Source organism: Balearica regulorum, chromosome 5 (genome assembly GCF_011004875.1).
Source record: "Balearica regulorum gibbericeps isolate bBalReg1 chromosome 5, bBalReg1.pri, whole genome shotgun sequence".
Lineage (NCBI taxonomy): Eukaryota > Metazoa > Chordata > Aves > Gruiformes > Gruidae > Balearica > Balearica regulorum.
In genome coordinates, this window is record NC_046188.1 from 68,849,151 (window position 1) to 68,865,138 (window position 15,988).

General features: G+C 38.0%; 1 protein-coding gene across 2 annotated transcripts in view; it reads right to left on the reverse strand.

Moving 5' to 3' along the window:
* The window catches only part of ABTB2 (ankyrin repeat and BTB domain containing 2), a 158,930-nt gene that overhangs the window by 139,312 nt on the left and 3,630 nt on the right, over positions 1–15,988 (reverse strand). The window contains exons 1-3 of one of the 2 annotated variants that reach the window (XM_075755430.1): positions 13,366–13,543; positions 10,390–10,466; positions 7,555–7,676 (exon numbers count right to left, since the gene is read on the reverse strand). In XM_075755430.1, coding sequence (XP_075611545.1) covers positions 7,555–7,676; positions 10,390–10,466; positions 13,366–13,410 — 244 coding nt within the window. In that variant the 5' untranslated portion in view covers positions 13,411–13,543. Of the gene's footprint in view, positions 1–7,554; positions 7,677–10,389; positions 10,467–13,365; positions 13,544–15,988 lie in introns of those variants that run through there. The other variant, XM_075755431.1, reaches the window with a different exon arrangement.

The window sequence follows — 15,988 nt, forward strand, 5'->3', positions numbered from 1 at the left end:
ACCTAAACCACTACTGCGATGACTTGCAGGAAGCAGCGGTTCTCTTTGCCTTCCGTAGATGGCAACCTTCACTTAGGATAGTCTGGTTGGTACTTCTGCTCTTGCAGAGTATATGTATTTTTGTTCATTCTTCAACTATGTAGACGTCAACCAAAAATACCAAGTGTCACATCCTGTTGTCTTTTGGTTGTATTAGGCAAAAAGGTTTCACTTAGTCTAAATTTGTAACAGTGGGCTGACTGCGATGACACCCACTTAACAAGGAAACAACAAATATGCCAAATGCTTTGACTTTTTTTTTTTCTTTGTTAAAAAGGTGCATTTAAGACTCTAAAGGTAAATATTTAACAGTCACACTCACAGAGCAGCAATCTATCCCCAGTCTGCGACACCTTCCCTTAATGACTGCTTGCGACAGAGGAAGCAGAGTATTTGCGTACAGTCTGACCTGGAGCACAGTGCTTTCCTACCAATACCTTGAGCGGAGGTGGCTGTTGACCACCTCTTTGCATCGCTGGCCATTCACTGTTCCACAGATTTTTCTCCTATCCAGGATACAAGAGGTTTCCTATTTCAAAAGCATAATGCCTTACAGGATCTCGTCTCGTGCATTTGCGCTGCAGTATACACGCTGCTTAGTGTCAATGAAAAATGTATCAGAACAACTATGAGATTTGAATGAAATACTTTAAAAATCATCTTTTACTGCTGCTCACAGGAGCAAGCAGGTTCCATTTACACTAAAAACCAAAGTACTTAACAGAGTGTACTAACTTCCCACTAATCAGCCCTTAAAACTGCTTTTTTTTTTTTAACATTACATCTTCTTTTATCTTTCTTAGACCTAAGCCCAACTATAATTCAGCTCGTTGCTTTTTCACAGCTTCTCCCCATGAAAGCATGAACATGAAGCGTAAGTTGTCTAATAAAACCAGATATAGTTCTCTCAAAGTCATTCCAATTAATTTGAAAATCATACCACCTCAGCACATCGCTTGTACTCCACTATCAGTTCAGAAATAGGTATTTTTACTACACGATTCTAATACCTCAGTTATTTTACAGTTCAAAGCTAACTCTGCTATTGTGTCATATTTTTCAGGCTCGAGCACTATTTTTAAGAGTTTCAAGCCCAGCAAAGACAACACAGCTGACAGTGCACACAGTAAATAGCTACCTGAATGTAAGACAAGCTATTACTGATTCAAAGTACACAGTTTTAAGTCTCATGCATTCAGTCAATACACTTATTTTTAAAAATACTATCTTTCCACTCTTACATCTGTATTTAATCCTATATATTAGGTACCATAGACTACTGTAGACTCCTAAACCATGGCTTTTGGCAGGTTACCATGTGGTGTCCGTGCCTCCTGCCCCAATATCTCTCCACTGCCTCCTCAAAACAAGGGCACTACATGTTAGTTCTTGATCCATATCTCTAAGATCATATACAGAAACATCTTTTAGCCTGCACCCCCACCCCGTGTCTTCACATTGAACTCCATACAAATGGGAAGCAGGCAGTAAGACCCACCTCTCTCATCTCTTTCTCACCAAAAGCCTTTGTGCTTTGTTTTGTGATGGCCCTTTGCAAAAGCTTTCTCTAAAACGCATCCTGTTCTACCTCTCAGGATTCATTTCAATCACAAAAACAAGCATAAATTGCACTGAGAATCACTACACAGGTGGAACTTGACATTATTTGGGAAAAACACAGCAGTGTAGGTACTGCATTTCTACAACTCATTTCCATTTTTTCTCTTTATCACACTTTTCCAGTACTCCCACACAGTTTGTTATTCCTACCATCCCAAGTAATTTAACAAAAGAAAAAATAGCCAACTTAGCAGCAGCATCTGCTTTCTTACTTGCCTCCTGCAGCATTTTCTCCTTGTTAGGACTTACACTACTTTTCATTTTTAGTATTTCATACGTAGTATTTCCTTATACTATAACACTTTGCCTGATAAATCCTCCCCCTCCACCACAAAGGTATCACCAACCTTTTCCAAAGGCAAACCAACCATGGAACAGAAGCCCCTGCATATGGAAAGGATATTCCCTACTGAAGATTTAAACCTCAAGCTCCAAGATATCCAGCACAATAAAAACAAAACTGGGATGACAGGAAGAGGACCAGACAACTAAGGGTTCTCTACTGGCACTTCTCAATTTCAAGTGCACTATTTATCCATGACAGAACAAGTTCATCACACGCATTGTGCTCTTTAACATTAATTCACAACTAGAAAGTCACACTATCAGACAACTACAAAGAGCTGAAGTTATAACAGATTTCCAAGAACAGCTAAAAGAAGCATGAAGAGTGGAAGGAAATAATTAAATCATTTTCTTTCTTTGAAGAAGAAAATAGTTCACTTTCAGACCAGACACATGTATTTATAACAAAACTATAGACTATGTTATGAAAACTGAGGTATATTTCCAGAAAGCAGTTACTATACTGGGTTAACACAAAACTGCCAACCCAAACAATCAAGATTACAAGTCATACATCAAAATGCTGATAAGAACAACCTAACATTCCTTGATTTATAAGGCATGATAAGTATTAGGCTCTTTTTACATATGTTTCAACTTGGAGCCATTAGGGGTCGCAAATTAGTTTCATACAATAAAAGTCAACTTTCCATAGAGAGATTTTCTCATAATTGTTTCTTTCTAAAATAAAAGTCATAAGAAAGTAGCAGGTTTCCAGAAGATTTTCAGGAACACAGGCAAAACAGATAAAGGATATAACAGTGGAAGTCCCATTACAAACAAAAATGCAGCACTCTAGAAGCTCCATTTTCCTTCATGTAAAGGGTTCAGATACAAGTGTTATTCTAGCTCTGATACACTACAGGCTCTGACAGAGTTTTAAACCTCTAATTTTAAAGTACATCAGAATTAATTAGAATGAAAAAGCATCAGCATTCTCTGATACGCAAATAGCAAACCCATTTAAAAAATAATCAATCACTTGGTTTATATTTTTAAGGAAACATAACAGCCAAAGCAAATGTAAAGCCCTGATAAACTTAATCTGTTCAAAGATTCCAAATCACTACTTTTTAAAGTAACCAATAGCTAAATTAATGTTTCTTGCTCAAACCACAAAGTTCAGTGTATTCCTAGAAAATAACATTCACAGATACGCTACTGGGCAACATAAACATCCCTTACCATTAGGTTACTCACTTGAAGTAAAGAAGATACAAGCTTTTCCACCAGGAAAAAGAAGGGGGAAAACAAAAAAAGAAGAAAAAGAAAAGAACACAACAATCCCCAGCACAGCACTCAAAAAACCTGTTAGAATGGTGCACCCAAAACCCAGAAGTAGTACCTAAGAGCACCTGGCAGAGGAGCCATTCCCAAGCCTTATTTCCTGCAGCTGTGGGTGGGAGTGTTAATAAGCCCAAAGGTGCAAGTTACCCTTGCTCCTCCATGCGACATGAACTCCTTCCATGGTTACTACTAGATGTTTCTTTCTCAAGCTGCTGTCTCAACTTTGAGCAAGTGCTAATTCTGTTTGCCCATTGTAAAAAGATAGTGTTTTACCTATAAAGCTACTTAATTTAACTGCATTTTATCTGCAACATTCAGAACTATCTTTTTTAATAAACTGTAGCTCTGTTAACAGTTGCTGGCCAATACTTGAAGATCAGTCTGAGCCCGTGTGAGATAATGTACATCTGGTGTGTTTTCTACAGTACAGCAAAGGCCCCAAATTTATTGTCTACCTGGAGTTGAGGGTCCAGTTCAGCAAATTACCAAGTACTTACTGCTGACCTCACTAACTCCCAAGTAATAATGGAGGTACCAGCTGTATCTTCCCAGCTGAAGAGAGAGTTTTTCCCAATATGTAATAAGTCAGCTTCTTCCCACATGCATTTTGTGCAAAATGACCTTTTTAAAGGGTACAATACTTCCATTTCACAACGTGTTAGTTGGTAATTCATAGGTAAATTTACTTGATAGCACTAATGAAAATTTAAAAAGAGAACAGAGAATCTCATGAATGTAGAATTTCAGGTCAAGCCTTTATCTTCAAAATACTCAGAAACAATACTATCCATTGTGTAAACTTCTCAGGTAAGTTAGAACTCACTGAAATCCTCTACAGAGGAAAAAATCTTCAGGCTTGTTGGTAATAAACTGCAATCTTACCTTCTCCCTGTCTTGGTTTTATCTGTGATTTAGCACAGACTAAAACTACATTTTGCTATTAACAATTCCACAAAAATGCTCCTGCCTAACAAATTCTGCCTACTTTTTTCTACTGTACCAGTTAGTCTAATAAATGATATTACCTGTCGTTACAGAACTTGCCTCACTGATATCCTTAGACTGTCAGTTAAAACAGAATTTGTATTTAAAAACAATCACTCTTCATTTTTTTCAGTAAGGTGAGTTTGCTTAGCATTGGAAATCAGCACAGATTAGCTTTACTATTATTTGTAATGACAGATAACGGACTACTCAAAATTACTAACTGAGGAGAAATAAAGGGTCATGTCTATTATGACTAGTAGTGACTGTTAAGCAAGACCATTTGAAGAACTTTAATTGGTGAAGATTTTATACAACAGCCTGCTTCTGACACACATTTTCAGATATTAAAAGCCTAAGAAACATTTAGAATCCATTAAAAAAATATCATTTCCACTTTCAAAAGCTGCCTTTTAGAGTAGATATAATTAGAAAGATAAGGAACTTGGAGTGAAATCTCTGTGCACATGAACATAAGATTCCTAAGATGAACAAAAAGTGCTTTGCTGCTGCTGTACAGAAAGCTTAACTGGCCAGCTTTGGCTGTGCTCCTCCAGAAGTCATTCAAAGCAACTAGCTACAAACTGGTCAGCCTTACCTTTATCCTTGGGAAGGGGATGGAACAAATAACCCTGGAAACCATTTGCAAACACATTAAGGACAAAAAGGTGATTTAGAGTCGTCAACATTGATTTATGAAAGGGAAATGATGCCTGACTAACCTGACAGCCTTCTATGATGAAATCACTAGCATGATGGATGAGGGAAGAGCAGTTGATACTGTTTATCTTCACTTCAGCGAGGATTTCGACACTCACTCCATAACATCCTCATTAACAAACTGATGAATTATGGCCTACATAAGTGGTCAGGGAGGCACACTGAAAGCTGGCTCAGCTGCTGGGCTTAAAGGCTTGTGATCAGCATCACAAAGTTGAGCTGGAGGCCAGTCTGCAAGTTTGCAGGTGACCAAAAAAATGGGAGGAGCGATTGATACAGCAGGTGCTGCCATTCAGAGGGTTCTCAACAGGCTGAAGAAATGGTGAAACTGGAATCTCGTGAAGTTCAACAAAGGTAAGTACCAAGTCCTGCATCTATGGAGGAATAACCTCATGCATCACTCATGCTAGGGGCTGACCAGTTGGAAAACAACTTTTCATAAAAAGACCTGGGGGTCCTGGTGGAAAATGAGTTGAACGTGAGCTAGCAGTACATCCTTGTGACAAAGAAGGCCAACAACAATCAATAAAATGATTGTGATGACAAAGGGTGGAAAAACCTGTCAGAATGAGAAAGACTACCATCTGAAAAATGCATTAAATTCCTGGATGATAACTTGGGACAATATCGGACTTTCTCAATCGCTAACAGCAAGGTCTTACCAGTGAGGGAATCATATTATACCATCTGGAATCAGATCAAATGAAGGGGATAGAAGAGTATTTGCATTATCACATGACATTATTCAAGGCAAGTGGTGTACTGAAACTTCCTGAGGCCTATTTTCCCATGACTTTGTTTCTCATTTCAGCTCTTGCTGTTAATTAAAATTTTACAGTACCTGCATTTTCTGTCTTATGCAGGGATGAAATGACTAAAACATTCCTAGCATCATTAGGTATTACCAAAATAGCTGCAAATAATGATCTTGTTCTTCAGCATTTAACAGCTATTAATTTATAACATCCAGCTATAAAGCTACAGCAGGATAAACTTCCCTAGTCACTCAGATATCTAGCTCTGATACAACCCCAGGTCTGACAAGTCTATATACGATTAGCTACCAGTGTAAAATAATTTGTTGGAGGCACTTGCAATAATCTCAGTTATCTGGTCACAAGGTCACACATCATGTTTCCACTACTCTATCACACGTGTGTGGAAACCTGCTATGGTCCCATGTGCCAGAGTACTCACATATTTGGATGAACTTCATGTCAAAATTACACTTACTACTATAGCCATTCACTGGCTGTAATATTAACCTGTCTCATGAGGCACTTGATAGGGCAAATTACAGGTATAGATTGCAACGGATGTGTGTCACGCTTCCTGGCACGTGTGTACGGAAATAATGTTCATGTCCTCAACTCTCTCTTATTAGCCAGTAATATAGTATTGACAATAACATTACCAAGAGTCAACCACTATGATCACAGTGTCACTGGAAAGAATAGCCATACAGATAGACATTTATAGTTAAATACTGTATTTTTCATAATCCTTAATAGTCAGGAAACTGCCAGGAAACCAGATAAAGTATTATCCTCTAACATTGCTATAAAGTGGATGCCCCAGAGTGTATCAGTCCATGCTGAGAGTAGTGTTTATATACAATGGCAAACAATGCTCAAATGAATTAAAGACAAATGACAGGGGAAATGGAAGGGCAAAACTCAAAGTCTTAAAAATGTCTTTTACCTTGTCTGGAATCATTCAGAACCTCAGGACAACAGCTGCAGTATTTATTGTGGTACTCACATACACCAGTCTAGCAACAGCTTCCTAGCTGATGCAGAATCTCATTCCACAAGGTTCTTACCAGCCCTCACAAGCGCTACTGCTGCATCACCGTCTACACAGGCCGTGTGCGCAAATTCTGCTTCCCCTGGTTGTGGTTAGTCAGTTTTATTTTCCCAAGGAATACCAAACTTTGTAGCATTAGGCAGTTTTGTTGTATCACAGGAACCCACCGACCCCCTCTTGAGGCTGGCTGGATGGAAATACCACAACGACAGCGTAGGTAAACTGTTCCAGGATGTCTATCAAATGTGTAGCAAGTCAGTTTACTGCAAAATGAAGAATGCTCAGGGGAAACATGAATACCAGCTTTCCCACTGCTGCATGAACAACTGCAGTTTGACACACCTCATGTAATGGGGGTGCATGTGAACACTGATGAGGCACTGCATTTGTGGCACAGTTTCAAACAGATCACGTCCTACGATACGGCACTATCACCTCAAGGTGTCTTGCCTCGCAGAGTGATCAACAAGTACGCAATGCCTTGCATACATAACTGCTTACAATAGTTGCAGGATTGCCCAGTGTAAGATCTGAACTGGTAGTGAAGCCAATGACTTTCTATTTAAAAAACTGGAAATGGATATCTGCTTTCTTTCCTTACCCCTAGCATGAAGCCTCTGGAAGAAGGAGCACCCCTTTCTGGTCACAATATATTGGTAAGACAGACACAGCACAGAGCACTGTTGCAGACACCTGCTTCACAAAGACAAAACCTGCAATTTTGCATGGGAAGAGGAGGAGGTTTAAACTTACTCATTTGTAGATCATGTTCCCAGAGCAGCACCTGACGAGGCGGCCCATCATGACAAGGTATCATGCCTACTGACCTAGGCACCTCTCTGTGCAGTAACATGTTCCTGAGCAAGACAATGCAACTGCAAGAAAAAAGAAGAAAAAGCAAGTGAGATAGGGACAGGAAAACCAAGTGAGGATAAGAAGAATCAAGCTGACGTGTATTATGAGAAGTGCAATGCGGTAATGGAACTTCGCTGCTGTATTTTCCCAACCTGTCCTCAGTGAGGAATGAATCAAAAACTTTGTGACGCTTCAAGTGCCTCACTTTGAATCAGGATATGCCTTTGAGGTGACTACCAGTGTGTATTCCTGTCTGCTGTGGAGCTGGTACACACTACACTGGCCACTCTCAATGAGCTCTTTCTACCACAGTATCCTACCAGGCCTTCTCTGTGCTCACTGTTGGCTAACTCTTGGGTGTGCAGCTACCTTGGATGCTCACTGCAAAAGGACTAAACCTGCATCCCCTGTGTTGTGTGAACACATCTGTCACCATGTACGTGGTATTCCAGCCAGGAACAGAAATCCTAGGCTGAAGGTTAATGAGAGAGGGCATGCTTGTGTTAAGTTGTCCCGTTTCTGTCCGTGTTTTGAGACTGCCTACACCAAAAGGTCAGCAGTGCCTACGCTGTATACTTTAGAGTGCCTGGAGTATTCTCCCTCCCATCATTGCTGGGGTGCCACATGTGGCCTAGGGTGACAGGCCCATGGGAAGATGCTACTTCCAGCAAAAAAATAATTACTAAAAGAATGCCAAACATGTTAGAATAAGGGAAGATGACACACAACAAAACATCATCTTCACTTGAAGAATTCTCTCTTCACTAAGAACCTCCTTTTTACTTCATGAGCACTAATTTTCTTTTCTCTAATTTCTCTGATAAATTCAAGAGATTTTAGCCATTTCCAGTATACTCCAGAAAGCCTTGCCTGCCTGCACATAAACCTAGAATAGAATCTTACAAATTTTTCAGTTTGAGATATACCTCGTATTGTTTAAATACCTCAGAGACAGTATCATATAATGCTAATTTGGTAAATAAATGAGTGCCCAAAAGTAGGCTGAAATGTTAATAAAATTCTATCTAAAATTTATAAAGCATATGTGAAAAGTGCTATAACTCACCTAGCATGACCCTTAATATTGGCACTTTTATGAAAAACAAAACAAAGCTTTGTAGCACTAGTAGGCCATTGAAACATGAAAGTTTGAGATAGAGGTAAAATCTTAACGTTTCTTTCTCAAAGACTTTGCAACAGTTTCAGAAAAACTCTTTTTACTCTATATAACATCATAACAGCACAGTAACTAACATCATAACAGCACAGTAACTAGTATTCATCATTAAATTATACTGCCCGTATTAAAAATATTAAGAAACCTTTTTCAATGAGAGATTCAACAAGGCTCAGTGCCGGGTCCTGCACTTAGGTCACAGCAACCTCAGGCAACGCTGCAGGCTTGGGGAGAGTGACTGGAAAGCTGCCTGGCAGTAAAGGACCTGGGGGTGTTGGTCAGCAGCTGGCTGCATATGAGCCAGCAATCTGCCCAGGTGGCCAAGGTGGCCAACAGCATCCTGGGCTTGTATCAGAACTAGTGTGGCCAGCAGGACTAGGGCAGTGATCGTCCCCCTGTACTGGGCACTGGTGAGGCCACACCTCGAGTACTGTGTTCAGGTTTGGGCCCCTCACTACAAGAAAGACACTGAGGTGCTGGAGCATGCCCAAGGAAGGGCAACGAAGCTGGTGAAGGGTCCTAGAGCACAAGTCTGATGAGGAGCGGCTGAGGGAACTGGGGTTGTTTAGCCTGGAGGCTGAGGGGAGACCTTATCACTCTCCAACTACCTGAAAGGAGGCTGTAGCCAGGTGGGTGTTGGTCTCTTTTCCCAAGTAACAAGCGATAGGACAAGAGGAAATGGCCTCAAGTTGCACCAGAGGAGATTTAGATTGGATGTTAGGAAAAATGTCTTCACCGAAAGGGTTGTCAAGCATTGGAACAGGCTGCCCAGGGAAGTGGTGGCATCACCATCCCTGGAGGTATTCAAAAGGCATGTAGATGTGGTGCTTGGGGACATGGTTTAGCAGTGGACTTGGCAGTGCTAGGTTAATGGTTGGACTTGATGATCTTAAAGGTCCTTTCCAACCTAAATGATTCTATGATTTTATGATTCTATGATTTAATCTCAGTATGTTGGAGCAGGAATTTGTAGTTTGACACTTATTGCCCAAGTGAGCATACTAATTAATGAAAACTTTCTGACTTTATATGACAGTCAAAAAGCACCTTACATAATGCACTGTTCATAGTTTTTCAGTATGTTCGTTCCTAGTTTTTGAGTGAACAATATTTTACCATCTCACTATTCTTGTGAAGATGCTGAATATGTGTACCATTGTGTTTTTGCTACAGCAGAACACACATACTTCCAACCCCAAAAGTAAAATCATATGAAAAACAGAAGAGAAACAATCACATGGTAAGGTTCCAAACCTCAATGCCAGTTCAGTACACGCACATGTAGCTCAGTTGTTAACTAGCACTATTGGCTCCAGAAGCATCTACTCAATGCATAGCCTTAATAAACATAACACCACCTACCTTCTTATATACCTAATTCCAGTTATGACACAGGGTTACTTGTTATCATATAACCCAGGAATATTTTTCCAACAAGGAGACCACTGACACAGGCCAATTTGTTATTGCCACTCAGGATGAAACATAAGCTATAAGCAGTGGGTAGATAATTACCAACTCCCTTTTTTTCCACCTACGTCATTGGGAAGGCATACCTGTGACACATCATCTGTAATGGAAGTATCACAGTGCTATACAATGGTCTATGCATAGCACATCTCAGTGACTGGTCCTGAAAAAAATATAAGAATAGTCTGTATGATTCAGTAGAAGTGGGGCTGGTGCCAGGATTATGAACTATTGGATCCATCAACACTCAATAAAATGATGAATCAGAGATGTATCAGAGGTTGACAAAATAAATAAATTAAATGAAGAATGGTGGGTGGATGTCATAGGGTAAGTCATTAGAACTGGATCACAACAAAAACCTCCTTGATCAAATGTATTAAAACACAGGGGGATAAACCAAGGTCTACCTCCAACCCATAGGAGAATACTTGGCAGTTAACTTTCAAGTACAATGAAGCCTTTTGTGAATAGGTTACATTGGTTACAATCCCTATGACAGGTAATCAGGAAAAGGAGCAAAAACATCAGTATGGAAGAAGATGATGAAGAGCCTCTGGAATCTGCCATGCAGGTAGAAAATTAAGGATTTCAGGAAAATGTATGACTAACAATACCGAACAGAAGAGGTATTAGCACACTGTAAGAACAAATCAAGAAACACCCTACCATACCAACAACAAAAGAAAAAAATGTTAACCTCCTCAGTCAAATAATATAACCAGAGGACTACTGAAAACCAGCTGTTTTCATTGTTGGTGAATGGAAAGTAGTTGGTGGTCAAAGCTTGGCCTAATTTACATGGCTGGTATCATGTAGCACTCTTTCTTGTAGCTGTAAAAATTTATCAAATATTTTTGTACTACAAGTCTTGAAAAAAATGAAGGCAACATATTTAGTAAAAAAGTCTATTCCTCTTAAAATTGTTTAGAAGCCCACGTTATGGATCAAGACCCTACTGTGCTGTTCAAACATAGAACAAACACTGCTCCCAACCCAACAAGAACAGGAAATGCACACAAACAAAGCTGGATAGGAATGCTGATAGATCACTGTAAATCTTTTTAGAAGGTTTTAGCATGTTTATAAGTTTGATGGTTTGTAAGTTATGATCTGCATTTCAGTTTTTTCTTTACACGGTAAGTATCTTGGCAATGTAAATGGCTTGTAAACCTCTTGTGAGTATCTTGTAAATTAGTAGCTAGAAAGAAACATAACAATATAATTAACCTGGTAAGTTACTATCAACCTCCAGAAAAAAACCCCAACAAATAATTTGTTACAGTTTCCAGATAAGTTTCACCACTTCTTGGTTGTCATGAAAGAGCCAAGTCCTCTGCAGATCTAGCAACTTTAATAAAAGAGGCGCACATTTTAAAAACATAGCTCTCCATACATGTAAAAACCAGAGAATTTTTAGGATGTCTAAAACTGATCCTAATGTCTTACTAAATGCTGTAAAGACTACTGTAGTTATGGAATTATTTTACTTTTTTTAGTATATTAGATGCATCCATAATTTCAACTTACCTATTTGAGGCAATGAATTTTCTATGAACAGAAAATCTTAGAAAAACTACATCAAATGTACAGAAGAGAACTTTGGCTTTAAGAATAGCCATACCTAAACACACAGAAAAAATTCTGCTCTGTTTATTTTCCACGCATCTACCTGTGGTCAAAACAGTCAAGGGCTTGCTCGTCTAGGGCTTTTTTTCTACTTCATCAGAAATCAGAAGTAGCCCCTGGCAATTGTGTCAGTCTTAAACAAAATAATGGCCATCTTTGCAACCTATAATGACATATAACTAGTCAGTGTGAAAAACTGCTTTTATCAGAATCACTGGAACAACAACTCAAATGCTGCCATTACACAAGACAGCTGGGGCAAAGGGCATCAGCAAGCTGCTGGCCATATGGCAAGCACCGTGGTGGATCAATTATTCCAGGCTAGATGAGTTATTTTGTATTTATCTAATATGCTACTAACAGTGCTGTGTTTCACTCTGTGCCCCTTGCTACTTTAAATCTCTTAAGACCCCAGAATTTTTTGTAGTCTTTCTTATTGTCAAAATTAAGATATGTAAGCAGATGGTATACAGACTTTTTGCCAGTATTCCATCCTTAGATGCCTCCTATTGTGATGTAAAATATACTGAGAATGACAGCTACTTAAAGTGAAAAAAAAAGGCTAAAATATTCACACCAAAATAAAAACAGATTTTCAAAGGTACTAAGAACTACAACTCCTATCAATTCAAACAATACTAATTAGTGTGCTAGTACACTAGGATTAATTATTCCCTTGGTTCTATTCTCAACCATCTCAAGGGACAAACCTCAAGTCTTACGGCTGTTACTCCTCTTAAACAGCCAAGTAAAAAGACAGCCACAATTTTTCCTCTATAATAAAGCAGATTTTTAAAACTGCATTTATTTCACAATTCACTGAGATTATCTTAAAAAATCTGAGTTACGTTCAGCATCTATTAATCAGCTAGTTTAAAGACAATAAAAATTAATCCATGATGAGCTAGCTGCCATTAAATATTTTAAAGTGCATTTGCATTTTCAGGACAAAAAAAGTGAAAGAGAAAACATAATAACCTATATGTGGATTATAAACTGTTAAACTTAGAAAATATTATTATCTTAATGGGATCCTGGCAGGCAATCTCTGCACTGGGAATTTGCAACAATTACCTCCAGGTGATTCCATGGGAAACTGACCCATCAAGTCAGCACACCAGATTATTATATATGTAAAATGCTTACTGATTCTCTAGCATATAAATATCACGTGTACCTATTACAATTGTCACATGCATGGTCATAGTCTTTGATGTATCTCTGCTTGCAGAGTGTCACATCTTTCACGACTTAAACAGAAAAAGATCAATCCAGCCTTTCTTTAGATACCTAAATATTACTTAGATGCCTAACTCAGGTTTAAGAGTTCTGACTTAGTGACTAGACCATGTATGGAGAAATTCAAGCTACTTGCCTATTGGTTTCAAAGACAGTGACACTTTCTCTTTTCAAATCTTATGAATGCAACATACCTTCTTCTTTGTCCTTCCTTGTTTCCCAGTGTCCACATTTGCCATGGTTACAGCAAATCCATCTCGCTTGTTGCCATTCTACTGGCTGGTTGGTTTGGTTTTTTCCCCTGTAAGCTTCCTGTAATCACATTGTTGTCTCTTTCAGTCATATTATATTCATAGGAAAATTCAGAAATCACAGCTGTAAAGAACAATGTGTGATCAGATGACAAATTTTAATGATGTTTTAGTGCCAAAACTAACTGAAAGTTGAGATATGAGCCATGCCTAAAATCATCACTACTGGTGTTATTCACCTCGCAACCTAAATGTCAGTCTTGCACTCAAAATGCCACTAATTAGGGTTTTTCTTTCAAAATGGAATGCCCAGAAGATAAAGCAGTGTTGACATTGTTAGGCCTATATGCAACCTCTTTTGTTCAATTCACGTTCTGTGGACCTCTAACAAAGCATATATCAGGTACACCTTCCCACTTGCAGCATGGAATTGTATGTTTTAATCTGAAATATTACACAAACAAATAGCACAACATCAAGCTATTCTTCCTTCTGCTTATATATCATAGAACATATATAATGGGCAAACAAATTCTGTTTACACATCAAAGTAGCATATTCAATTTAGTTCATTTTATTGGCATATTAATGAATTGTATGAATAATCTCTGAATATCAGTCTAGAGCCATGCTGATGCATTTAGCTACAGACATGTATCCAAAATTTTCAAAAGCATGTCTCCAATTTTTACTGGCAATGAAATAATAGCCTGATTTTCCAGTCCTGCTGGGCAACCAACATTTTTAATTGCCTTTATGTTTCTGAAAATTCAATTGGTTTGAAAAACCAGTTCATTTAGGATTCTCTTCTTTCTACAGAATTAGAACATACAAAATTACATCTATTGTATCAAGGTATCTCTTGGATCAAGCATCTATATTTATACATGCAAACATCCAGCAACCCAATTAAGCACTTGACTAAATTAAAGCACATGTGACTAAGTCATACTGGATGGATGACCCATTTAAAAGCTTAAGAGCTTCTGATTCTGGTTCTAATAACAGAAAAAAAATATTGCTGTGTCAAGCTTTAAATCTTTTCTTATGCAGAATGAAGCATCAATTGGAAAAACCGTGTTTCAAAATATAGGCTTTATTAACTGCTATTAGGTAAATGCTTCAGACAATGCTGCTAATAATAGAGAACAAACACAGAAAAATAGTCATAAGCTTACTTATTGGTGCTCTAACTTGAAAGAAAATAAAATAAAAGCAAATGCATTAACAAAAGAAAATTGTCTTTATATGATGTGAAATAATTTTAATAATGTAGTAATGAGAAAAAATACAAACCTGAGATATCCGGAATGCTAAATACATGTTTGAGTATTGTACCACCTGAAAAGTGCTGCATTTCTTACTCTATGATCGCTCTTCTTTCATTTATCTCAAGAAGTATACTGCAGTTGCCTTTCCAGCACTAAATATGAAACACAACTTCTTGATGATGATGATGATCAGGAGTACTGTTTATGAAAATTAATAAATGATTGCAAAACATGAATATAGATAAATTAAATTATCTTTTTGGTAAAAATTACTGCACAAATTATTTTACTCCAGGACTGGTGTATCCACTTACATGTACTAACCACATACACTATTGAAGTTTGAAGATATGTCTGCTTCAGAATCACTGAAGTCTTTATTGTCTATGGAGAATGAAAGAAACAGAGGAAAATAAAAATATGTAGTTTGAAACCTGTAAACTATTATTATTATAACACACTTTTCCATCTCTGAGGTTAGTCTTTTTCCCTAGTGGTTTTAATTAAGATCTTGCCCTAATAACTACAGCAGAGGATGGCAGAAAATTACAAACACAAAAAGACGTTTCCTCTCTGCCTTTACTGGTTTTCTTCTGCCTGTGTTTTCTCTCTGCTATGCATCTCAGTATCTCACACTGTCAATGTATATTGACAGCCCAATACACATGTGCTATTTCCCATAAAAGCCAGCTTTTACTTCTTGCCTGCTTACCTTTTCCACTAGTATCGTTCTCTCAATTGTCCCTTAAAAGTCCACCTCTTCTAAAGATCTTGTATTTCACACTGTTTTCTGTGTTTTCCATTAGATCTGATGACTGAAAATACAAAATTAAAAAGGCTGCATATAATGCAAGTTACTGAATGATAAATTTATTATCAGGATTGCTTAAGCAGTGAAATGTTTTCAGACACAACTTACAGACTATATATATAGATCCCCAGTTTATTGTTACCTAACTTGCATTGCATCTCTTCTTCTCACCATATACTATGCCTAACATCTCAGCACCTGTCACCCAGATGTTGGCTGGCCTTTAATAGCACGGACTTCATGTCTATCTAATTGCAAGTTTGACATATAAAATTGTTTTGGGTGTGTATTGCTGCTTTGGAATCAAGACAGACAATATGTTCTGTCTACTACATTACAATGGACATTAAACTGTTGTTTCTATTAACATTTCTCTGTTTTTCTAAAATATAATACCAGCCTTTTTCTTCTGACTGTACTTGCCATGCCTATCCCTCAATCCTCTGCTATATAAGTGAATAGTTAAGTAGTAGTATATGTTCCT